Source organism: Xyrauchen texanus, chromosome 22 (genome assembly GCF_025860055.1).
Source record: "Xyrauchen texanus isolate HMW12.3.18 chromosome 22, RBS_HiC_50CHRs, whole genome shotgun sequence".
NCBI lineage: Eukaryota > Metazoa > Chordata > Actinopteri > Cypriniformes > Catostomidae > Xyrauchen > Xyrauchen texanus.
This window is the reverse complement of record NC_068297.1, coordinates 12,307,150-12,333,619: the sequence shown is the minus strand read 5'-3', so window position 1 is coordinate 12,333,619 and position 26,470 is coordinate 12,307,150. Positions and strand designations below refer to the sequence as shown.

Genomic DNA, 26,470 nt, shown 5'->3' with positions numbered 1-26,470 from the left:
AAACTTTCAAAATAACGCATTTAAAATAACTACAGCATCGGATCACCAGTCAAAACACACACAGATGAAATAGAAACTCCAACTCAAGAACTGGAGATGTTTCATGTGGATTATACACATAACTGATGAAAGTTATTTCAAAATTGTGGTGAGGACACGTCTCACCCATCTCAACCAATAACTGACAGTGATGTATCTAATTATCATTCTGTAAATAGTTGGAAAGAACTGAGAAATTAATCTTTTATTTATTTTTTTCCATGTATTTGTCCATGTGGTCATTACTGTTGAGGAAATAAGCTCATCAACCCAGGAGAGCCCAAACACTGTACACGCGCTGCAATAGTAAGTAGGCAGTTGGTCGATGCTGTGATTGGCTGCTGCTGTAAACAATCACGGGATTACTTGCTGCTGTAATCAATCAATGGGTCTGTAGTCATTTGTGTGTTCTGTGAGAATTTAGGCAGTTTGACATGAATAAATCCCTACACAATGTCAAATTCAACAATAATATACTTACATTTCTATTTAATAAATTTGGACACTTATTCTGGGGTGACAATGCTTTTTCTTATGGTGGCATTTGACACCCCATGCCACCCTGGTAGTTCTGCCCCTGTGTGGTATGCTGGGTAAAGAGCCAGCAGATATTTTTTACACAGCATTATAAACAGGGCATCTGGTAACCTATCTGAGTGTGTGTGTGTGTGTGTGTGTGTGTGTGTGTGTGTGTGTGTGTGTGTGTGTGTGTGTGTGTGTGTGTGTGTGTGTGTGTGTGTGTGTGTTTGTTTGTTTGTTCTAATGAGACTGTGACTACTAACTCGTGGCAGGTGTGTGCAACCATTGACAACATGCTCGTATTCAGCATAAACATTTTTATGGTCTTTAATATTTTTGTGTTTTGTGACATTAGCAGGGGTGCAAAAACCATATAGGCAATTATGAATTGCAATTAGGAATTGTCAACACATTTGCAAAATGCAGACCTGTTACATACTTAACGTGTGCTCTTGAGTTGCTGTAGCAGTAAAACCCCCCCAGTACTCAGGCGGTGCGATAAAGTTAACTTTAGAAGTCAGTGCCATTAAACTAGATGTGTTATTCTTCAGGCATCTAGCAATAAACATGTTGACTTCTCTTCAATTGAGTAGAGTATGTTTCTTGTCTTAAAAAAGTTTTACTTTTTAACTTTCATGGAAAATAATTTACAGTATGTACTGGTGCTTTAAAGGACCCAGAAACCAAAACACTCTGATGTGCAAGTGTGTATGTGCAATAATGTTTTATTATCCTCATAACTCTAAAAGCACATCATATTTACTCTCAAACATTCACTAAAAACATAATAATTTAGCAGTATAGTCTGCTTCTTTTTAATAATCTCTACCTTGTTATCAAGACCAGCATAAACAGCATGCAATTCACATGCTGGTCTAGGCTGGTTAGTGCTGCTTTGGTAATGGTCTAGTTGGTGGAACAACATACCCATGCTTTTCACAAGCAAGACTAGCTGGTTAAGCAGATTTTTCTAATGAAACTGGTAAAGCTAGTTTATAAGCCTAGTGGGGACATCAGCACACCAGCATACAAAACAAAACATATGCTGGTGACCACCAATGCTGTTTTTTTACTGTAAGCAGGGAACTCATACACACAGTTTGTCAAATTGCTTTCACTTCAAAATAGTTGCTAAAGATCTACAATGATGTGTTCATGCTGATGTGTGCAGGACTAGTTAAAGTATAAAACCAGAGGAGACATAACCCAATTCAAATGAACAGCTAGAATCAGTTACATCATTGTGTGTGTGCTCAATCACATATTCTTATTATCTCTCCCCCTCTCTCTCCACTTCATTTTAGGTTGGTGGTTTATAAGAACAACTGAAGAACAAGGCTGGGTTCCTGCTACATACCTTGTCTCTCTCACTGGACACCGAGATAGTCATAGAATATCGAATGGAGAGAGTAAGAGAAACACAAACTGTCAAACTACCAATTTAATCCCCCATATTGCTGTTGGACTGAATCAAGAACCGTTGAACAAACAGAGTATATCTTTCACAACAGATATCAGAGCTGTTGTCTTGTGTAAAACAAACATACTGGCCAAATGTCATGCTTTGCTTTGCCTTGTGCAATCCTTTACTCTTAACAGTTTCAATGCAAGTTAATGCAATGTCAGCTTGGATGGACCATAGTGATGGGTCGTTCATGAACAATTAGTTAATTTTTAACAAATATTTTATGTGACTCAGAAGAACGAGTCATTGCACAACCTCTGTTCGTTTGTTACGTGAAAACCACGTAGGCGCTGTACATTAAACAGAAATGTTTAGTTCACCTCTCGAGTCTTCTTGTCCAAGTTCTTTTGTCACATAACAGCCATATACACTATGAATTGCTCACACAGGAAACAGAAATCATTAGTTCACCTCAAGTCATCTAGTCCGAGTCACGTGACAAAACGAATGACTCGGACAAGAAGATTCTAGAGGTGAACTAATCTTTCTGTTTCTCATAATTTGTCCTTGGCTGCATTATCATTTTTTCCTAATTGGGACTATAATCAACATTTGCATAAGTAGATGTGTTGGGGGGATTTGGCTATTGAAAATTTTACATTTTAATTTAATGATATTTCTTAGAGCATTGAACAGCTTTGGAGTGGGTATTTGTGTTGAACATTTCCAGCAGAGATGTCAGATTTCCCATCTCTTTGTCCAAAAGATCTTTACTGCACAAATGGGTCCAACAGACGCTGACCTGTATTAGAGAGAATAACGCTTGCGGTAGAGAGATTCTGCAATGTCTGCATGTTTCATTCGGTTTTTCCAGTGCTACACCAAAACAGCAAAAATCGAAGTGCAAATGCAGTATAGAAAGTTGGCCAAAAGTGTATTTGGACATATAAGCCACAGTTAAAAATGCATTAGTAAAAAAATATCAAACCAAGTGGCATTTATTTTGAAGAAAGCACAAGCACCCTTTTCAAGCAAGACCTTTACAAAAATAAATAAAGATAAACATTTATTGTTTGTTTTGAATCATAAAATAGTAAATACACTGTTTTAAATTAAGCTTAGAAATGTAAATAAAAAAATGTAATTCATAAAAAATATCATACTGAAGTTAGTTTTGATGTTCTACGATAATTTGTTTGTAGATGCAGAGAATTTTATATTTTGTAATTTCATGGAATTTAATTCACACATTTTTTATGTAATTTTAAGGGTAGTTCACCCAAAAATGAAAATTCTCTCATCATTTACTCACCCTCATGCCATCCCAGATGTGTATGACTTTCTTCTGCAAAACACAAACAAAGACTTTAAGAAGAATATCTCAGTTCTGTAGCTCCATACAATGCAAGTGAATTTTGGCTCGAACTTTGAATGTCCAAAAAGCATATTTACATAAATATTGATCAGTTTTTGAACCACACCTATCATATGGCTTCTAAAGATGTGGACTAAACTACTTGAGTCATATGAATAACTTTGTATTTTTGTAATTTCTGACCACCAATCACTGACATTGAATGAATGTACAGAGCTGAGATATTCTTCTAACCATCTTTGTGTTATCCAGAAGAAAGAAAATCATACACACCTGGGATGGTGGCATGAGGGTGAGAAAATAATGAGAGAATTTTCATTTTGAGGTGAACTAACCCTTTAACTGTTGAAATTATTTTAGTGCCTGCTGTTCAAGTACAAGCTTGTCTCTTATCTCTGTAGCAGAGCGGTATGTCACAGTTCAGTCCTACATCAGTTCAAGTTTGGATGAGCTGGGCTTTGAGAGTGGAGTCATTGTTGAGGTCATCCAAAGGAATCTGGAGGGCTGGTGGTTCATACGGTACCAAGTTTCATCTCTTACTACTTTATCCTGCTTTTTGAAATAATCTGTGCTTAAATGTGTGCTTATTTTTAAACATTTACCACTTTTTATTAGTGGTGCTTAAATGCTTACGCACTGTTATTACACATAGTTAGAGTTTAGGGTTTAAACCAAACCTGTAACTTGCTCAGCACTGTTTTTGCTATATAAATAATACCTCAAATCATATGTCTCGTTTTGGAGAGGTTTGCTACAGGTATTACTTTTCTAAGTGACTGGAATACAATGGGTCTATACATCCCAAATACCTAATTTGAAGGTGGGACCCAAGTATCTTGTGGGTGGGCTGTTTTGACTTGGGACAATAAGCAACTACCTAGCAACCACCCATAACACACTAAAACTACTCAGAACATTCTAGCAACAGTTGAGGAACCCCCTGGCAACTATTAACATGCATTGTGGCAGTACATTAATTGCCAAACACCACTCATGTTTTTTTCAGCAAAAGTCTAAATCTATTTAAATGGTACAGTAGAGAAACAAAATAGGAACTGATGAAGAATAGGGTGGATTGAGACTGAGGACTGGCATGAGCTGGACTTAAATATGTGTTGCCTGCACAAGCACAACATCTCAGTGTGTTATATTATGTTCACTAACAACTTGGCCATGACCTAAAGGCATTTTAGGCTTGATTGGGATTTTCTAAACAAATATCAGCTAACTTGCCAACAAGGTAATTGAAGCTCTTTTCTATTTAACTCTCTCTCTCTCTCTCTCTCTCTCTCTCTCTCTCTCTCTCTCTCTCTCTCTCAGTTATGGGGGTAAGGAAGGATGGGCCCCAGCTGCCTATTTGCGGAAGATACAAGATGGTGTTATGCCTGGTAACCAGGCAACAGAGACAAATAAACCAGCTGTGGAGGGTCAGGTGGAAATCATCGGAAACCTCATGGAGATCAGCAACCTTCTGAACAAGAAACACACTCAAATGGACACAAATGCACACCATAACAGCAATGCGTCTTTGCATTCAAGCCATAACACATACATGCACTCAAAAACTGACTCATATACACAGTATAATGGTGATGTAAAACAGACTGATGCTTACAATAACAATACACACACTAACAATGACAACAGCACCAGCCTTAGCACAGCAGCTAACACAGGCAGTAGCAACCCAGTTACAAGCTCAGAAAGGGACATTAATGAACAGGTCAGCTCTAGCTACAACCCACACACAGATACAAGTGTGTGTGTCTCAGTCTTGGATACAAGTGTGTCTGTGTCAGTTTCGAATGCTGGTGTGTCTTTTTCGGAAACAAGTGTGTGTTCAGCAACATCGTCTGCAATTAAGAGAAAAACCGTCCCTCCATCTCCTGCCATTGCTCGAGTTGCACCTCAGAGATACCACAGTGTGGAGAACAGTGAGTTGCCACCATTTCTTTTTCTTTTCCTTTACTTTTCTTTCTTTCTTCTCTCTCCCAGGCTTCAGATTTAATGTGCTATACTTGCATGACAAAAACTGTACATTTGCATTGCATAAGCATTAGCAGAATAGCTGTGTGCAATTAAAAATCATGTAACTTTCAATAAATGTACAATGCAATAAAAGTAAATAACAGCAGTGCAAATAAACAAGTAGTGTTAAGAAATAAATATAAATACCAAAAGTGCAAATAAAAATACAGTAAATACAAGAAGTACAGTAAGAATGCAGAGTTAACTATGAATAATTCATTTTAATATAATTAAAAGTAATAATAATTGAACAAGCAATTACGAAAATCATCCCTCATCTCTCTCTCTCTCTCTCTCTCCTCTCTCTCTCTCTCTCTCTCTCTCTTTATATATATGCAATATATAAAACATTGTTATGTGTTAAAGGTAATTGAAGTAAAATCATTTTTATAACTTTCTTCTCATCTAGGATCCCCATCAAACAGTCAAAAACCACCTCCCCGCCGAGAAAACAGCCTGGTCAGTGTTGCATGTCTTTTTCCCCCATTTTTCCTCTCTTCTGTTTCTCTTTCCCTCCATTGCACAAACAGTTTAATTCAAATAGGTCATTTTGTGGTTTTTAGTTTGCTGAACAGCATTTTCTTCTCTCTTCACATTCAGGGGTTTCAGTTACCACAGCCTCCACACCCCCCTAGTGTTGAAGCCGAGTATTACACCATAGCTGAGTTCCACTCCTGCTTGACTGATGGGATCAGTTTCAGCGGAGGACAGAAAGCTGATGTACGAACAATTAAGTAAATAGTTTGGGATGATTTAGAATAAAAATAATTCTGAGAAGGATATTTCTTCAAATATTTATTGTCTGTTGAGTAACTGTTTGCCAAAGCAAAATAGTTGATGACCAATATGGATTTTTCAATGATTGTTAGTGAGTGGACATTCGGGGACCTCTGTGCCCAGACCTCTGTGGTATGAGGCCATCCTCTGATGAAATATCAGAATATAATACACTTTATAATAAAAACCTGAATACATCTATGATGTCATTTATATAGTATACTAAAAAAAGTCTCACTAACTTTTGTTTGAGAAATGCTCGAAGATCAGAAAGTTCATGCTTTTAACCTCTATACTTTCAAACTTTGTCAGCTGCATACTTCATCGAGGCTGTCTCGTTTCAGAAAAGCGTGTAGGACACTTCGAGTGCAGCCATCGAATGCGATCTTCTTTCTCGGGAATTCGGAGGATGCATGAGGTGTATCTTTTGTGGGGACCCACAACCCACAATTCTATGCTTCAATAGAATTTTTCCAATTTCCTGTAAATATGATGTTCAAACACAAGTAATGTTAATTCCCAAGTTGAAGTACCTCAGCAGATGGGTGCAGAGTTTCTAATATGTATAATTATATTAATATATCATTAAAATAAAGTATTAGACTAAAACTACACCTGTAAAATCTATTTTCTTTTCTCTCTACAGCATTATAATTCTCCTAAATGTTACCTCATTCATTCCCTTCCAAAGGGACTTTGTTCCCTTCTCACTCGAAGCGATCATGCTTGTTAATGAGTGGCGTGCTGTCATAGCAACCATGTTACGTTCCGCTTCTGTTTGTTCTACGAAGGACGTCTAGTTTAAAGGAGGATGCTCAGTATACTGCAGCCTTCAAAAGACGCATCCTACCTAGCACGCAGCCTTCGAAACGAGACGGTTTTGATTGATTCGTCAGATGCTTAAGCTAATTTACAAGAAGGCAGGTTGTAAACAAGCTAAACTGGTACTAGAGATGAAAAATAATAGCTAGATCGCCTAAAGTTTGCTATGTTTATTGCATTGTGTCTTAATAAAGAGTTTTGCTAAATGGTCAAATATCCTGGCTCTTGACTTTATAGTTAGCAATTTCCTCGAATATACATTACTCCTTTTTTTCAGGGTTATATATCTAAAAATGTGGTACTTATTGCATCTGGATGGACCAACTCAACACATTTTCCAAGACACAGCCGTAATCCTGTGCCTCAAGCTCTCTTCTTGTAAAAAGCAGCTGCCGACAAGACAGCTCATTAGTACTGAATTGAGACTGTATTTGGTGTTGTCAATACCATAGAAAGACAGGAATCATTAATTTATATGCAGTATATTACACTAACTTTAAAATGTAATGTTAAAATAATCAAATGTAATATGTTCATATCAACTTGATACCCAAGCACTGGTACTTGTGACATCACTACAAATAGATGATCAAAACATTCAGGGCTTTGAGGAAAAAAAGGTACTAAAAAGAAATGTTTTTCATTTGTTTGCTCTGAGCAAAAAAGGTATTTCTTTGTTCTGGTTCAGAAGTTCTGCCACCTCCTGTCCAAAGTTATTCTTAGAGCAAAATACACATCAGCGGTTACATCAGCACATTACTGAACTCGGGATGTGCCCTAGATTGGAGCATCTCTTATTACCTCTTATTTTTTTGTGTGTGTGTTTTTACCAGTTTTCTTATTATAGGGGTTCCCATGACATCCACAAAACCCCCAGAAATATGCCCACTTAGATGTTTAGGTAATTGTTATGGGTGGCAGGGCGGAGGGCTGGGTAGCTACGGGAAGCTGCCCGACACCTGTGTGTGTTTGTCTTTTTGGTTAAGTTCATTATTAAATTATAATTTATATTGTCATGTCGGTTCTACATTTGTAATTTCTTACCTCTAATAATGTTCTCCTTGTACCTTGATTAGTTTTGCAAGTATATGTAGTAATTATACATAGTTGTTAAAAAGGGGTGAGGTGTCGCTGTCCTTTTCTGCATATCGCGGCCCCTTTCGGCATATTGCGGTGCCGTTTTGCAGCCCTCTTCGGTATAACGTGGTGACCTGTTTCAGCTCATCCAGCTCATCAACAGTTTCTGCCGACCCTATGGCCAGTCCGCCCCTTTCTAGAGAGTAGAGTGTCTGATGGCCAATATAATGCCAATATATAAAATAAATAGGTGAATGACATTAAAATATATGTATGTAAAAAAGCTGAAATTAAACAAATGCTTATTTTAAAAATATTTACACAAAAAAAGGAGCTCTAACTTTTTTGATTGTCCAAGCAGGTAAGTATATCAGCCAATGTGGAAATGCCCAAATATCGGCTAATTAATCTGCCTGGATGATATTTGTCACAACATACTGTATAGAGCAAGTATTTTTGTGGATAACCTGGGATTGTGTGTGTTTACAGGTAATTGAGAAGAACTCTGGAGGTTGGTGGTATGTCCAGATCGGAGATAAAGAGGGTTGGGCCCCATGTTCTTACATCGACAAACGTAAGAAGCCTAGCTTGAACCGTCAAACTAGCACACTGACCCGGCCCAAAGTCCCACCTCCTGCACCACCAATTAAAAAGCAGAATTCACTTCCATGTGTGGAGTCAGAGGTCTTGGCCCCATCGAGTCCACGAGTGTATGAAGAGCCAGAATATGATGTTCCAGCCATAGGCTTTGAATTTGCCCCTGAGCTTGACTTTTTCCCAGGAGACGCACCAACTAAATCCCCGCCTCCTCTGTCCCATCGTACCGTTTCTTTCACATTGGAAGAAGAGGATGGAGAGGAAGATGAGAGTGTGTATGCAAATGGAGGGTTCATATATGTCCCAAAAGTTCTGGGGAAAAGCCATTCAGATATACATTCCCCCTCTGGAGGTCATAGGTCATCTACTATGTGGGATCCACCCGAATATGATGCCCCTACAATCGAACCCAGCAATGAGATCTGTACTCAACTCTATGCACACTCTAAAGTTAACCAACAGCAACCTAAACTCAAACAGCATGCAGATGAGTCCAAATCCAAACCGTCTGTACGTCCGAAACCCGCAAACCAAGACTGTAATTCCCTCAGAAGACCCCGAAAATCTGCGAACCAGGAGCAACCAGGCCAAATAAAATACAGAACCTCACGCACATCTGAGGAATCTGAGAGTGCCGTAGTGTCTTTGGAAGTCTCTATGGGTTCCATTGATCTGTCCAAAGAACACTCTTCCTTCTTGTACTGCACAACTGCGGCGTACCAGCGGGAGGAGTCATGCGAGCTTAGCTTCCCTGCAGGAGTGCAAGTAGAGGTACTGGAAAAGACCGAAAGTGGCTGGTGGTTTATCCGTTGGGAAAATGAGGAAGGCTGGGCACCCACCTTCTACCTTCAACCAATCAAAAGCCTAGACACAGGTGGCATAGAAGCCAAAACCACTGAGAGAATACATTCGGAGACGTCTTGTCCAGAGCTGGAGATTGCATTGCAGGTGAATGTTGGAAAGCTGGGTAAAATCATAAGTCTGGAAAAGAATGAGCAACGTGTTAACCAAAGCCTGAAAAGCACCCACAGATCTAACCAGCAGAATTGCAAGGTCGGTGTGAAGCAGGTCGCAGTGCGACCGCATAATGTACTCACCACAACCCACACCAAAGATAACACAAATAGCTTGTCTACTAGTATGCACACAACTCCATCAGGACAGAGGAATGACATCCTACCTAGCCGTGCCTCACTCCATAGCTACAATGATCAATCCACCTCCTCCTGTGCAGGTAATATGAAGAGCATGAGGCGTATGGTGCCTGTTTCAATGGTGAAGCCAAAACCTCACCTCATCCACAACAATTTGCGTGAGGAATATGTTTCTATCGCTGATTACCATGGCGATGCAGAGACGATGAGCTTCACTGCTGGTACAAGGTTGGAGGTGCTGGAGAGAAACCCCAATGGCTGGTGGTACTGCCATGTGCTTGACACGGCTAAAACACGCAAGGGATGGGTGCCCTCCAACTTCCTTGAGAGGAGGAGCTAGTAGAGCTTAGAGGACTGGTGTTATATTCAGTGTTTTTCCATTTTTATAAAATATGTTTTGTGGATGTTATGCTCACTAACAAAGAAAGACTGATCCAAGAGATCATACTCTGTAAGCCTGATCAAGGGAAAATGTTGTGATGAAGATGGAATATTTCACAGTTTTACCTTTTTTAGAAACATTATTTTTAATTTTGCCATCTCAAATGTCAACTTGAATTACATTTAAATAATTGGTGGTTTGAAAATAGAAGGAAAAAAATGCTTGTGATGGACAACTGATGATGTCACTAGCGAAAATTTAATTGTGCTCTTTTTGGGGAAATCCAGCAACATAATCCTGCGGCTTTAATTTGACATCTTTAGCTCAAAACTTGACTATAACCCCAATCATAAACAATGTCCCTTAAAAAATATTTGCATGAGATGCAGCCATCTCGATTCTGATCACAAAATCAAATGTGTCATGAAACAGAACACAAAGAGAGTGAGTCATAATTTAATTCCCTCACTGATTGACATCTTGTTTATATTCTGTATACTCAGAGAATGCTTGTGCTGGATGAAGTGATGTTGTTTTCACTGAACAAGCTTTTAGTTATTGCTTTAAGGTGCTCTTATTTAGCAGAAGGTCTTGTTTTAAATGTTGCTCTTTTTACATTTGTTTAAAGTAAATACACATATCAAGGTCTGTTTACAGATCAGATGCAATTTCATATACATTACTATCTATCTATCTATCTATCTATCTATCTATCTATCTATCTATCTATCTATCTATCTATCTATCTATCTATCTATCTATCTATCTATCTATCTATCTATCTATCTAATCTGTCTGTCTGTCTGTCTGTCTGTCTGTCTGTCTGTCTGTCTATCTATCTATCTATCTATCTATCTATCTTCTCAACTGTAAATGTGATCTGGTTTGTGTGATTAAACATGGTGCTATTCCTTTATTACATAATTTCATTTTCAATTCAAGGCTTGCAATAAATATCTGCTAGAGTGCTGTCTTGCAGCTTGATCAAAATTTGGTTTTTTGAATCTGGTGTGAGAGTCTGTGCGTTTTTACATATGCAGTAATCACTGTTCATATGTATTCCATAAGGTTCTCCAGAAATAAGTAATCAGTCCATGAGTTACCAATCACGCATTTGTCTACTCAAACAAAATTGACAGAAAATGTGTCCTACCTTATACCTTAGAGTGTGATGTTATATAAGGAGTGATATCTTGAGTGATGTGATTTTATATATAAAAAAAGTTGGTGTTATTTACTAGTTTAAAAATACTGTTTTTAAGAATGACAAAAACATTTAACAAAAAACAACAATTTCATATGAAGATGGCATTGTAAAATTAGCATAGTAGCTAAATTTCCCATAATACACGCCTAGCCTAACGCAAGTCCAGAGTGCTGAACAATCTTTGAATTTCGCATTGTGTTAAATTCAAGTATTAACATTGTGCCATTCACTATCATGCACAGTCACTTCTGTGTTTTCTCAACTTTTTGGTCATTTAGCAGATGTTTTTTTCAAAGCAGCATACAAAGGACAGTCCACCTGGTGCAACCTCATGGTTGGTTGCTTGCGCAAGGTAACAAGGTAACAATAGCTCACAGCTCATTCCTTGTGGTGCTCAAACAGCACTCTGGACCTGCAAATTAGCCACTATACCACACCATCCACATTTACATGTTTAACAGGGAATTCTGGATGCCAGGTGGCCAGGTTATGCTGCGGTATATTTTGATGATGTCTCTGATTGGGCTGCGACACATGGGGCAGGACGGGTTTGACATTTCCTTTAGCTTCCCACCACAAATGTAACACACAGACATGTGTCCGCATGCATACAGCACTGAGTCTACTGGCCTCTCACAGCAAATCAAACACTCCTCTCCAGCAATCGGACAACATGATGGGGTTTTGTGAGATTCTGAGGACAGTGAGTTGGATGTTGTCCCTGGAAAGCAAAGCAACCACAGCAATGAGTAATATACTATTAAGCCCTGTTGACAAAGGCTGTAACAAATGAATGACTACCGTAAATAAAGGCCATTTCACACCAAACACAAATTTTCAGTGTAAAAAAAGATTTTCAAAAGAAACAAAGGATTCTTTTGGAGCCTTTCACATTGCTTTTAAAGTATTTTTTTTTTCCCCTTTGCCTTGAGATAAATGCCCTAACCAATAAAATATGAGCTTTGTGTATGACCATGGAAATGATAATGCTGCATCTCTGACTTAAATCACCTATTAAAAAACTTTCTGATCATACGTGGATTGTCTTTATAATATATTTCATGTTGCTGCATTTTTCAACAATATGAGAAAGGAACCCACCTGCAGAACTGCTGTGGCTGTGTGGGTGCGTTTGAAAGTTGTTAAGAAATCCCCTGAATATTGTTCTGTGAATCTGATTGTCTGGGGGATAACCACAATTACTAATGTCCGTCATGTGAATTTCAGAAGAAGATGAAGTGTAACCACAGGATGTACCTAGAAAAAGAACAAAGAAAAAATATTACGTAAGAGAGAGTGATAGGGATGCGGGTGGTTTTGTGTATGTATTTTACAACAGACTTCACCATGTACAGTAGTATATTTGTGTATTCCTAATTGTCAGTGTATGTACTTGGCTAGTTTAGGGAAATAACTGCCCCCGAAAGTGAGCTGCAATTGACAAAACCTTACTTTGGGGACATTTTGATATGTCCTGAATTGGAAAATTAATCCAAATACTTTTTTCTTTTTTAAAGTTAGGGTTCTTCTAGAGTAATTATAATAATATTTATATTCAAACAATATAAGGCTATTGTATGTCCCATCCCCATTTCAAAATAAACATATATGTGTGTATATTTTGTTGGTGTTACCTACCCAGTATGCTGATTTGCTTTATATGCGTTTGTAAATTGAAGATCATCCACAGAGGAGTGGAATTAACCACACAAATCTCTCGGTAGGCTCTCCCTCCATTATGACTCACAAGCACTTCCCCTTCTGCAGATGCCCGAAAGCCAATGATATCTCCACCCATGAGTGGTGAAGTGAGGCAGCCAAAAGCCCAGAATTCCCTTCGGTCCAACAGGTCCTCTGGACTGACCGCTAAATGCTTTGGGTTAATGTGGGCTGGATTACAGGAAGTGAATCCATAAGACAAAAAACTATTCAGAGTTGGTATCACTGTTTGAGAGTTCAATAAAACTTTTAAGAAAACGCATTCTCCACAGCGCAAAGGTCGATGTGTGAACACCAAAGTGCAGTCCTCATGCCTGTTGTAATAACGTACTGCTATGTGTTCTGTCAGCAAACGTAGACCGTTGCCATGGACACAGTGAAAATGCAAGTCATTGTGGAGCTGAGGTGACAGCACTGAGTTAAGGGAATTTGGGGAGCTTGAGAAGGATGGCAGATCTTCCTGTAGGTCAGTCTGGGAGCAGTTGCTTGACAGGTGCCAGTCATCCATCACTTCATTAGTAACAGCAGGACTGAAATATTCAGCTGGGACCATCTTACTGTCTGAAAAATAAACACAAACACAGTACATAAACACACACTGCTTCTAAAACAATGGTGTGGTAAATAACTAGTGGTGCAAGAATCTTACTTAGGGTTAAAGATTTGAACAAACCCATAACTTTAAGTATTGAACATCACCACATAATTTGTCCCACACGGTTTGTGCTGCAAACACGATACCTCAAGTCATGTCACTATTTCAGGAGAGGAAGGCTATAACTTTGCTAAGCGACCGGACATTGAAGAAGGGACTCGAGCCGTATCTAGAATGTCACTAGCTGGGTTTCATTCAACTATTTTTATGCTCATTTTGAAATTGCGCATATGAAATTCTGAGTGGAAATGCTTGATTTGAGAATACATTTATAAATACATTTTTTAAATTAGCACTAGGAGGAGGTTGATTTTCTAGAGTCTCACTTATTTAAAATGCATATTTTTTCTTCCAGAATGTTAAGATACATTTTTTCGCTGTTAAAAGCACATATACATTTTTTTTTGGAGCATTAGATAATCAAATCTGGTGCCCTGAACCCCAAACACTATTAGAAACTCGTCTGGGTCAATGGGATGTCCAACGACTTCTGAGAAATTTTTGAAAATCTTGAAGGCTAGGACAAAGTGCGTAACAATGAAGTAGGGTCGCTTCAGAAGCATTTATCGCATGTCGGAGAAACATCTGGGTAAATACTAATTAATTTAGTCTTTTAGTAGTGAATTTAAATTGGATGAGGCAGTGTCTGGATTTGATAGAACATTGATAATGTTTTTTGAAGTAATCTGCCCACAGCTCGTGGGGAATCTCCATCTCTAGTTTCTCCTCCCAAGTGGCCTTAATTGAGGATGTAGATGGTAACTGGGAGGACTGAAGTGTATTATATATGCAGGAAATTATTTTTTCTTTGGCAAAATTTTCCTTAAGACAAGTGTCTAGACTGGAGGGACAAGCTGTTATAAACCTTTCTGAATAAGATTGTACATAGTTTCTAAATTGCAGGAACCTAAAATAATTACTCCTGTGGAGTTTGTATTTTCCTTGAATCATTTTAAAGGAGACAAAATCCCCTCCTAATAAAGGTCGTCTACTGTACGAATACCTGCATCCCTCCAGTGGTTAAAGCCCTTGTCAAGTAGGGAGGGTAGAAATGTGGGATTATCAGCTATAGGTAGTGATTGAGATAGTGTCTCCAACCTGAGGTGATTTTTGAGTTGTTTCCAAATGCTTATTAGATTGCTAATGATAGGTTTGCATCTGTAGATCGTTTTTTTGCAGTGTACAGGTGAAAATATCACTGCACCAATGTTATACAGGGAACTCTCCTCACTTTCTAACCTAAACCAATCCAGTTGTCCACTTCTTTCATTTAACTTTATTGTTATAATTCACAGATTCGCAGCCCAGAATTAGAAAGTGCTTACTAAAGTGAATTTGCTTAATCTGGTAGTTTTTATAATTCCAGATAAAAGGCTAAATAATCTTGTCTAATTGCTTGAAAAAGGTTTTGGGGAGGAATAGAGGAAGAATTTACAGTAGATATAACAGTTCTGAAGAAAGACCATCTTAATAGCGTTGGCTCTACCAATCAGCAAGATGGGAAGGGTTTTCCAAAACTGAATATTTTTTTGGAATGTGCTGCATGTAGGAAGCTAAACGATTTGGTTACAACAATCCCAAGGTAGGTGAACTTTTCTTTAGAAATTTTAAAGGGAACTTTGAGAGAAATTTGAGAGAGATGCTTAAGCCCGAACAGCATGAGTTCACTTTTGTTTAGGTATATTCTACAACCAGAGAATGAGCCAAAATGTTTAATAACATCTACGATTCTGGGAATACTCTACGTGTGTTTGGTTAAATATAGCAGGACGTCGTCTGCATACAAACAGATTTTCTGTTTGATAGATTTAGCACAAAACCTGTGAATTTATTAATCTGAGCAGATTGCTTCTGCCAGGTGTTCTATTAACAGGGCAAAAAGAAGTGGAGAGAGCGGACAGCCCTGTCAGGTTCCTCTGTGTAGCGCAAAAGAGGGTGACAGCAATCTGTTTGTAAGTATTTGTGCCCTGGGGTCATTGTATAAAATTCTGATCCAAGTAATGAATTTCTCGCCAACTGTGAATTTCTGGAATACAGCAAACAAGTATTGCCACTCCACCTGATCAAACACTTTTTTGGCGTCAAGGGACAGTATCACCAGATCGGTACAGCTGGTCTGAGAAGAATAAAGAACGTTGAACAGGTGATGAAGATTATTAAAGGAGATCTGGCCCGCAACAAAACCGGTCTGGTCAGGCTTCACTAGATTCCCCAAAAGAGTTTTAATTCTATTGGCAAGAGATTTAGCTAAGATTTTTTGTCAATGTTAGTAAGGGAGATTGGTCTGTACCCCCCAACCTCCTCTGGGTCCTTGCCCTTGTTGGGTAGGAATGTGACTACTGTCTCGTTGAGTGACTCAGGGAGACATTATAGTTTTGTTTAACTCTTCTAAACTTAAATCTGCCCCAAGAAACTTACCATCATCTTGATCTAGCGTTGGTAAATTACAACCTTTTAAAAATGTCTGCATAATGGAGGAATCCTTACATGATTTGCTGGTATACAATAATTCATAGAATTGTTTAAAGTGATTTTTAATTCCTTGAAGTGATAACATGTACGTGCCACATTCTGATTTAGTCCTGTGAATTGTGTGGTCACTTTCAAGTTGATATAGCTGTCTAGATAACAGCTTGAGGGGCTTGTCACTGAACTCAAAATATTTTTGTCTAGTATATATTAAAGATCTTGAAATCCTTTCAGATGTGATCTTATTGTATTGATATCTGAGATTTAATATTTTCTTGTGTAATTTTAAAGAGGTTTTAATGCATTCTCATTATCCAGCAGCGCAAACTGTCTCTCTAGACTTTTCAGGGTAGCTTTATTTTGTTTGTTTCTCGCTCCTTTAAAAGAAATGATGGAGCCTCAAAGTGTTGCATAGCAGCCATTAAGGGGTCCGCCCACCATAATGGCTGGTATGGAGATATTTCAGTTAGCTGTAATGCAAATGTGATAGGGCTGTGGTCATAGATTAGAATAACATGTTAGGTAGTGTTGAGAGTAAGTAATGAGTGTATACGTTGTGGACCTGCGAATGGAAGGAGATTTCTCTCCATGTCAGGTTATAACCCCTCACATCCCCTATATTTGAATTGTTTATGTACATGTTAAGAAAGTCCCTAGTCTTGGAGGGGGGAGGGGGCATTGAGTAGATGATCTGTCTAAATATGGGTCGAGAAAGCAGTTGAAATCCCCCCCTATGATTACATTAGTAAGAGACAAATCCGGTATCTGTGAAAACACATTTTGGAAAGACCGAGGGTCATCAAAATTTGGCCCTTAAATGTTGACTGGCGACATTGACATGGAGAATATTTCTCCTGCAGCTGTTTCTTATTAAAACAGCAGTACTCCTGGCTCTCACCCTCGTGTGTGAGTAATTTTTAAGGTGAGTCTCCTGTAAGAATATGATATCTGAGTTCAGTGATTTTAGATGAGACAAGACCTTGCCTCTTTTAACAGGATGATTTAAGCCTTTAACATTCCATGAGGCAAACATTCCCATCATCTAATTCATTATCGACGAAAATTATACGAAAATTATTCTTACCATTATATAAAACAGAGCACAGTAAGGACCGCAGTGCAATCAGTATTACCTTAGTAAGGACTTTCTTCGGATTCCAAAAAGTTTGTTAATGGCAGTTTGTTAGTGTAAGTTGACTATCCGATCAGCATTCAGTACATGGACTGCTGGCTATCACCAAAGTGCGGTTCCACATAGGTGACCACTTTTACCAGATACTTGAAGTAGATTTCTTCTCCGTTGTGCATGACCCGTAGCTACGCTGGGTGTTGAAATCCATAACAAACTCCTGGTTGATCCCAAAGTAATTTGGTTATATTAAGGCGGGTGCATTGTTTCAATATGGCGGAGGGTGGGTGGGGGGGGTATCGGGGAACAACAAAAGCTTCTCCCCATTGTGAGTAACGGTCTTGAGCTAAGCAGCTTGCGCATGATAGCCTGCCAGTCATGAAAGTAGTGAAGCTTAACAATGAAGGCATGGGGGTATGGGGCGTTGTCCGAACACTTCCGCAGAGATCTGTGAGCACAGTCTATCAAAGGTGGGTTTTCTAGAACAGTAAAGTCTGTGGGCTTACATCTCTTCTCCTCCCCTTCTTTATCATTCAGTATCTGCAGATTTTGTCTACTTCTGCGACTCTCCAGATCTGTAAATTTTTCTGTGAGCTATGACACACAGCTTGTTAGCCATTGCACAACTTGTTGCAGCTGAGTGACCATATCAGAAATGTAGGATGCATCACGCTCGTATAGCATTTTATCTTGATCGCTCGCCATGCTTTTCAAAGCTGAAATAGTGATGTCTTTCTCATCCCTGAGGGCAGTTAAATCAGATCTAAGGGAAATCAAAATCTGGTCAAGTCTCTTGCCGTTAATCTCAACAATTTCTGATTTTAAAAACTGAAAGTCAGAATGTAGAGATGCTATTCCATCTATCACTGCCTTGCTAGCTGCACAGCAGACTTCTCTACTGCCTCCGTCACTGTCTCCAGCAGCCCCCTGGGATTCTGTCATTACTTGGTTTTATTCAGCATCTCAATTGTTGAGATGTGGTCTCGGTTAAATACCTTAAGCTTGATGACATGAAATCGGAATATTATTTAGTTTTGCTCAGTCACTGTAGTTGTTTCTCTTTTGGTTGTTTTTAGTTTCCAAGCTTGATTCTGAACTGCCTTCAGCTGACGCTGACTAGTCTGAGCAGGAATTATGAAGGCATGGAGGCTACTGTGACATTGGGGTCATAGTGAAACAGAGGATGAAAAGAAAGGAACACGTGCATTGGTTGATGCAATCGTTGTATGCAATTGTCAAGTCTTTATTCAAATGCTTTAAATGTCTCCAAGTGTTGTGAGTACAAAATAAATGTACCACTACCACATACAAACTTTGTGCACAACATGGACTCCAGTTTCATAACTATCAAAACTGAACTGTAATGTAGTAGATATTTTTGTTTTTCATTTTACAATACAGCGTACAAAGCAGATTATATGTTAACCGACCAGTGGCATAACTACCGGCAGTGCAGGGTGTGCCTTCAGCACACCCTGCATTGGGGCCCGGGGAGAGATGGGGCCCGGGGAGAGATGAAGGCCCGAAAGCAGAGGCGGACTGGCCATCAGGGCCGGTCGCAAAATGGGGCCACGATATGCCAAATTGGGACGTGAAATGAGGAAGTGGGCCCGCAATATACAGAGGGAGAGAGCAAAACCACAAACCACCCACCCGTCCTGTTGACAACATAACAGAAGGGAGCCCGACTGATGCCTTGCACTGGGGCCCTTAGGATCAAAGTTATGCCACTGTACCCGATATATGTTAAAATATGATTTGTGGATCAAAACTACATACATTTAACAACACGTAAAAAGGTGGTTCAAAGTATGAAGCATCACAATAAAATATTAAAATGTATCCACACACTATCACGATAGTCCCATTTAATTTGCAACATTTCAATCAAATGGATGTGAGTTGTGGCTAATATGTGGTTACCTACAAAGGGACCTTCCACCAAGAATTTTAACACCTCGATGCCTGATGTGGTGTGATTTACAGTAAATAAGAGAGAACATGTAGTGATTTTGGTCATGGCATCTGAACATCTGGCCATCCAACCATAAACACATTTTAGAAGGTGCAGAGGTAATGTGCGAGAGCAAAGCATGCGTGGATCACTCGCAGCATGATTAGTGTTCATCTATAAACTCATCTGCACTCTGTAAATGTACACAGTTTGCATGCATGCATGTGTGTGAGTTTTCACCAGCAATGTGCAACTGAAAATGAGCTTGACAGCTAAATTAGTCCAGCTGTCTCTCAGGGTTGACTGATGTTACACCAATATTTACCACTGATATCAATACACGCACACACACAGACACTGTTTGAATTACAGGTACACTAGGGGTGTCCTCTAAAATCCCATTTATAGTATAATACCCTTGTAATCACTAGTGTGTAACCTAAAAAAAGTCCTTGTAAACACAAAAACCAACTCACACACACACACACACACACACACAGTCTGACGACATGATCCCACACTTTATACTTCTATGACAGTGCTATCTGACTCAGAGGAAACATTGACTATTTTTACTCCGCTAACTCACCTAACTTCTTTTATTCTTAGTTGGGATTTGATGACATTGTTACATCATTTAACATGGTTTTCTTAAACATAAAATATGAAATTCATTTTTTTTTATAATATATATATATTATATAAAAATTTTCATTTGCATGGCAAAGGTTTAAACTTTGTTTAAAGGAAGCTGAATGTGGTATGAAGACAGTCAGTTGGGACCAATGTTTACTCGCTGACCACATAGGTCAGCTCACTTTACAGCTGCCAACTAATCAAGGAACATTGCAGAATAATATAATACTATGGCACCAGTATTCAGAATATGAGTTAGGAGTGCTATAAATATCCGACTGTTTTTAAGAACTTTATTATGGAGTGTTATGCAAGGACATAGCAGAAATTCAATACAGGGTTCCCACTAGTGTTGTCACGAAGACAAAATTTAAGTCGTTGGTACCGATACCAGTGAAATTCACGGTTCTGAATACGAATTTCAATATTACAGCAAAAATATGCTATTATGGTAATATGCTATTGAGCACACCCCTTTAGCCTATTTAAAGATACATTTCATTGTAAACAATAAATTAAGAGGAATGCATGTTTCCTTTTATATTTTTTTATCAATTAAGTATGCATTACTTATGTGTTACATAGGGCTCTACTGAAATCTGTTTTATTTTTCCCCAAAATTCTTTTTTCATGATTATTTTTCCAGAATTCCATGTTTTAAACTAATCTGGCCTTGTTCCTAATGGCCAAGGGTTACGTTTAAAATTTTGAATGCATTAATTGTTCAACTTCCCACTTTTCTCAGCATTCAGGAATTCCCAAGCATACGTTTTCCATTTTAAAAGAGAAAGTGTTGCTTGGCATCACATTCCAATCTTTCTGATCTTTTTTCCATTGAGCATTTTTGTAATTAGGATAATAGGGTATACATCTTGGATTCTATTTTTAAATGTTTTGGGTTTGAATTGAAACCGTTTAAATGTGCGTCTGCTTCTAACCTTTACAACTCATCAAGGAATCAGTACATGGTCAATGAAGCACAGCTAAGATATGGCCCAACATTAAACAGCAAACTCTGAATGGCATGTCATTTGATCTCTACAGAGTTACCGCACAGAGACTTCCGGCAAGCCAGCTACAGGCAGTTTGATGGCTTCTTAGTTTAGAAGAGACATTATAAACTTATGAAACAGAATATTTCATATAAGAGTAGAGAGAAATGTGGACTCACCAAGTAGCTGCACTCCACGTGTCAGCCCGTAAATGTCAATGATCGCCCATACTGGCTCTCCAGCTGGTACACCACTAAAGAAGACGATCGCAGAGCACTCATTAACCTGGTAAAACACTTGCCCTGTATTATCCAACCAAAAGGAGAGAATGGTTCCCTCTTCACACTGCTCCTCGGGAAGCGCTCTGGCCCAAAATCCTCTCTCGCAAACCAGATCTGGACAAGCAAATCGTGGCAGCCAGGATGAACTTAGATCAGATGGGTCCACCGTAGTGAACCCCACTCGAAGTGCACCACTCCAGCAACCTTGTCTCTTTGTGATCTAAAGCCCAAGAATAAATAAGAAACATCTGTTTTACACTTATTCACTTTATACATCTTGATCAAACATGTTGCTATTTGTTTGTTTATGAGCATTCAATTTAAACTTGGCCACATAAATGTCACCGCAAAACGGATATAAATCTCATCTACTGTACTTTCCCTGTGGTGTATGCAAATATTAAGTTCACTTCCGTGATGATGCTAATTTTGTGGCCAGGCCACAAAAGTTTGATGCACTTATGGGGCTCATAAAAACAAAAAAACAGAATGTATCTATAACTTATTTGAGGATTGCATTACAAAAAGGCTACCGCTGAAATACTACGTGCCAAATGTTCTTTGTTGTTTGATTTGCAGGGCTCTCAAACTTCTGGATGCTGATTTTGCTCCATTAGCGAGGAGCAAAAATTACGTACGTGGCCTAAAGAAACCAGATGCATTGACACTCGGCCAAGTCATCGCTTGTATGTTTTTCAAACCCCCTCTTCAAAAAAGGACTTGATCTTTTCATAATCAGACAGCTATTTAATAAGAAACATGCATGAAGTGACCAAATAAAAGAGACCACTAACACTTTGCATATTCAAAGAATGTTTAAAAAAACACAAAAAATTGAAAGAAGCTATTGTGTGGCTGGGCGTGACGCTATAAATAGAGATAAGCGGGGATGTTTATCAGACACGTTTATTCTTGTTTTTTCAGCATTCCCAAACAACCTAATTCACCAGAAAAAGATAACAGCACAACCTCATATGTTAGCATTTCTAGAATTCTCTTTTCACTACACCACGTCGGGAAAGTTTGAGATGGAGTGATATGTGAGGGCTATTTTGGGACCACACAATGTGTGTGGTATGTGGGGTGAGAGTTGGGTTACCATACCTTCAGCCGGACCTGTTCATAGATTCTGACAGGTCGGTTGGTGAAAGTGATGGCATTACAAAAGCTGGCAATTCGGCGCACGCAGCGCTGTGTCTTGTCCATTAGGATCTGAGAACCTTTTGTGTTGGAATGGAAAGAGAGTGGCAAAGGGGCTTGCGGATCTGGATACATGCTCTCCTTCAGAGGGTGGCAGTAAAAGGACCCTCCTTCTGGAAGAAAAACATAAAAGAGTTACATTGTTTATATTCAATTGGCAATAACAGCAGTGTGAATTTGGTCAAAGTACTGTAATTCTTTCTAAGAGCTCTGCTAAGTGAACAGAACACAGAAAGTACTTGACAAACAACTATGTAAACCTTTATCAAGAACAGAGACAACAAAGAATTCACAGAGATAGAAAGAGTGAGACAGAATGCAGGTTTCTGCTATTCAGAAGTCTGACAGGGTGCCAAGATTAGGTGATGTCTCCAAATACACACAAACACTCACACATTAGTAAATCAATAACTCTGTGTGTCTAACTGTTAAGACAGCATCTCAGTCCATGAATTTGTCATTTGTCGTATCATACTCAAAACTCATGTATTATACTTTTGAAATAGTGAGTATTTTAGCAGTTACAGATTGGCCCCATTCTCTTCCATTGTTAGTGCCTGACTGTAACCACGATATCTGCTTTTTATTTTATTTCTTTTTTTAAGAAAAGGAGGTACGAGTCTAAAATATTTTTGTGGTAATCAACATTATTCCACAAATGCTGTCTATTGAGCTTAACTTGTATTAAACCCAGAATATTTCTTTAAGGCAGCAATTAAACTTACGTTTCCAGTTTTAATGGGATTACATTTTCAGAGTGGAGTGTGAGTTTTGTAGTTGAGTGATAAAAAACTCAGTTCTGGTATAATAAACAATAAAGAATTTAAAAGAATTTAAAACAAAAACAAATAACCATTAAAGAGCACCAAAACTGCTTAATTAATTCTCTCACACGGATAAGACTGGCTTGTGATCAAACACTATCTCCCCAGCTCCCTTTCATATTTTCCCAGACATCTCCAAAGTATTACGTCAAGGACACTGTGCTGTTTCTGAGCCATTTTCCTCTTTAATTAACTGGTGTTGACATTTCACTGTGTGTGGGTCAGTGATTGAATCTTTAGCACAAGCATGAGACTGATTTCACAGACTTTAACCTATCTGCATGAGCTCTGTGTGGGCAAATGAGGGCATGCAGTTGCAGGTGTGAGTATATTTGTTTATGTGTTATAAAAGCATCATTATACACTGTATACACACAGCAAGCCAAGTGGGACATTAATAGGGGTAATATTCTGGCCAAAAATACCTGACCTCTATTGCCATGATACCAATAAATTATCAATACACCTGATGCTGGGCACATTCAAACACACACAGACCAGCCAAGAGTCCTATAATTAGTCACAGACATCAATATAGGCCTACTTATTTTTCATCTTGGTTCAAAAGGGTGTTAGGGATGTTGTCTTGATTATAATGTCATATCGCATTATGTATGTGGATTTTCTCTCTCTCTCTGCTCCAGGCAGTAGCTGGCCTAAGTGTCAGATTGATTTAGTGTGAACTTCGTTTACTTACTATTTAAAGAAGAAGTGTTCCCATTTCTTTATTTTTTAAAGAAAGAGAGAAAAACCTATGCAAATCTAAAACAGATTGGGAGGTTTATTTTGGAGCAACTAGGTTGGGTGTGTACTTAAATGTAAATTATTAATAAAGAAATTAAATTATATATTATTATTTATTTATTTATTTTTATGCAAAAACATTTCCTTTAGTGTTAACGTTCACTTAAGTGTATGGATTTGTATTAGTGTTGGTCGGTATAAATGATAATTAGCTTTATATTTACACAGACTAAAACAATATCCTAAAACAGTGGGAGAAGTAATGGATTTGGACAATGTGCAAATACAAATAAAGGGAACAACGTTGAATAATAATTCATATTCATATACGAGTCCAGTACACTTCTTTCAGAGATTATACAATTAAAGAAAGATGAAAAAGCATATTTTATTATCACTCACCATGTAGATTATTACGGGATACCTGCCCACCCATTTGAGGAACAGTGAAATGTTTCTGATATTCCGTGATTTGGTCTTCAGTAGTTCTGCATTTCAGGCATCGTAGCCCGCAATATCGGACAGATACTCCGCTGGTTCTAGTAGTAACCTACCTAGAGTACTGAAGCAGTACACAGACACACATGCAAACGCGCTGCCATTCAGCGAGACCGGATTCGCATTAACATAAGAGGCGGGATTTGGGAGATCTTCTGTAGTAAAGGATTCCCTCATGAAAATGAATTAGCTTGCGTGAAGCTCGAAAGTAAACATCTGATTAATACTGTAAGATTCTTCTGAGGAGCCCGTAAATTGATCTAATATAATGTAAGCAAATTACCGTTTTTTTTTTTACTCAAATGATGGAGACACACCTCCGTTGTTTTAGCAGGTAAAATCTGAAAATATGATATTTATACGATATAACACAATGAAAGAGTATTGAAAAGATTAGACACCTCAGATCTGTATTAAATCAATATGGTGCCTACTAAAACACCCACTAAAACACTTGACAGCTCTGAATCTGAACACAAAACTTCTTGAAATTGGCTTTGCATTGCAGTTTGTATGCTAATGAATGGTGACATCATAGCAGTCAGCCCGCGCTGCACTCTACTGTCATCAATTTGCTTTGAGATACTGCAGAGAATTTTAACATCTATTAAAATTAATAGAAGTATTGAAACGCACCACGGTCAACGGATGTTGAAAGGAAGTCCCGCCTTATAGGCAAAAGAGCCAATCACCTTTTAGAGATAAACATCGCCTGTCAATTAACTCGAGAACACGTATGCCTATTAGCTATATAAAAATAGATATTTCAATTGCGTCTTTTTTTTTCAAATTTATTTTTTTTACATAATCTGAGACAGGGACGTATGTCGTATCACACATATGTAGTTTATCATTTGTTTCTGTAGGCCTACATTTCTTTTTCTTTTTCTTTTTTGCGGTGGGAGAGGAAGGGCATATTTCTGGAAGTGAAATGTTTTTCAAATAAAATGAGAACATCATGATCATGACAACATTAAGCATATTTTACATATTTAAGATATTTAGCTATGTAAGGTGGAATATATAGTGTCCAAGAGGTGAAACAGCTAAAAGAAGCTGTTTGGTAAATTCGGGAAAATGCAGCGGTGTTGGTCCAGGCTGGGGCAGCAGGACATTGATCCCGTTCCGATCACACTGGTCCTCTGTATAGCAAAGTCAATGCCTTTAGCTAGCTGCTTCCTTTTATAATAGGCCTATGTTAAAATGAGTTGTTCATTCTTTTTTCAAGGTGGATATTAGACAGTTTTTTTACATCACGGCAGCAGGGAGTCTCAGTGAAAACAGGATCCAATACATTCAAAGGACGATGGCATCAAGAAACGGTAAGCAGGTGCAGGCACCACATGATAGGAACTATATGATTGATTTTATCATAAGAAACACTTGTTAATATCAAGGTTGGTGGGTAGATTTTGTATTGAACTTGAAGAGACAATAATATTGTGTATAGTAAATAAAATGTATGACTGGCATATGTATGATTTAGGCATGGGTCTAAATACCCATGTCACCCATGCCTAAATCCGCCACTGCGCATGGATAACATACTGTAAGAGCAATGCATTCGTGCCAAAAAAACAACAAGACAAGAAAGCGCATGACAATGCCAAAATGGTGAGTCTTGCATTCTCACAGAGGCTAGACAAGACAATAAACATGTGTGTCAGAGCTCAGCCACAAAGATAACAAAAACACAAACAACAGAAGTGGCTGAACCCTGACAACTGTCTAAAAAAATTGATTCAAAGAAAGTGAAGAGTGACTGAGACTAACATGCATCACTTCCTAACATTTCCTTTTGTGTTCCATGAAAGAAAGTCATAAGTTTGGAACATCATAAGGGTTAGAAAATTATGATAGAATTAAAATATTTGTTTGACATACCTTTAACAGGCATTTAGAAATACATTATTATTATTATTATTATTATAATAATTGGATAATTAATTATGGTTAAATGTCCTAAGAATGATATACTCTTTTAGCA

General features: G+C 38.3%; 2 protein-coding genes across 4 annotated transcripts in view; one reads left to right on the top strand and one right to left on the bottom strand.

The window, feature by feature from the left end:
• LOC127662217 (SH3 and PX domain-containing protein 2A-like) overlaps positions 1-11,788 on the top strand; it is a 14,830-nt gene extending 3,042 nt beyond the window's left edge. For both annotated transcript variants that reach the window (XM_052153315.1, XM_052153314.1), the window contains 6 exons: positions 1,863-1,967; positions 3,740-3,857; positions 4,659-5,272; positions 5,776-5,825; positions 5,967-6,086; positions 8,532-11,788. In XM_052153315.1, the coding sequence (XP_052009275.1) occupies positions 1,863-1,967; positions 3,740-3,857; positions 4,659-5,272; positions 5,776-5,825; positions 5,967-6,086; positions 8,532-10,133 (2,609 nt within the window). In that variant the 3' untranslated portion in view covers positions 10,134-11,788. The remainder of the gene's footprint in view (positions 1-1,862; positions 1,968-3,739; positions 3,858-4,658; positions 5,273-5,775; positions 5,826-5,966; positions 6,087-8,531) is intronic.
• Positions 11,789-11,810: 22 nt separating this feature from the next.
• Positions 11,811-24,509, bottom strand: LOC127662222 (E3 ubiquitin-protein ligase NEURL1-like). Of its 2 annotated transcripts, none has more exons than XM_052153323.1 (6): positions 24,388-24,509; positions 22,322-22,530; positions 21,116-21,437; positions 13,021-13,662; positions 12,484-12,639; positions 11,811-12,103 (listed from the first exon to the last, which is right to left on the bottom strand). In XM_052153323.1, the coding sequence occupies exons 1-6, from the start codon at positions 24,419-24,421 to the stop codon at positions 11,829-11,831; spliced, it is 1,638 nt and encodes a 545-aa protein (XP_052009283.1). In that variant the 5' UTR covers positions 24,422-24,509; the 3' UTR covers positions 11,811-11,828. The 2 variants fall into 2 exon arrangements, with proteins under 2 accessions (XP_052009283.1, XP_052009284.1); XM_052153324.1 differs by having other exon boundaries at positions 22,322-22,527; positions 24,388-24,502.
• Between the last annotated feature and the right edge of the window lie 1,961 nt (positions 24,510-26,470).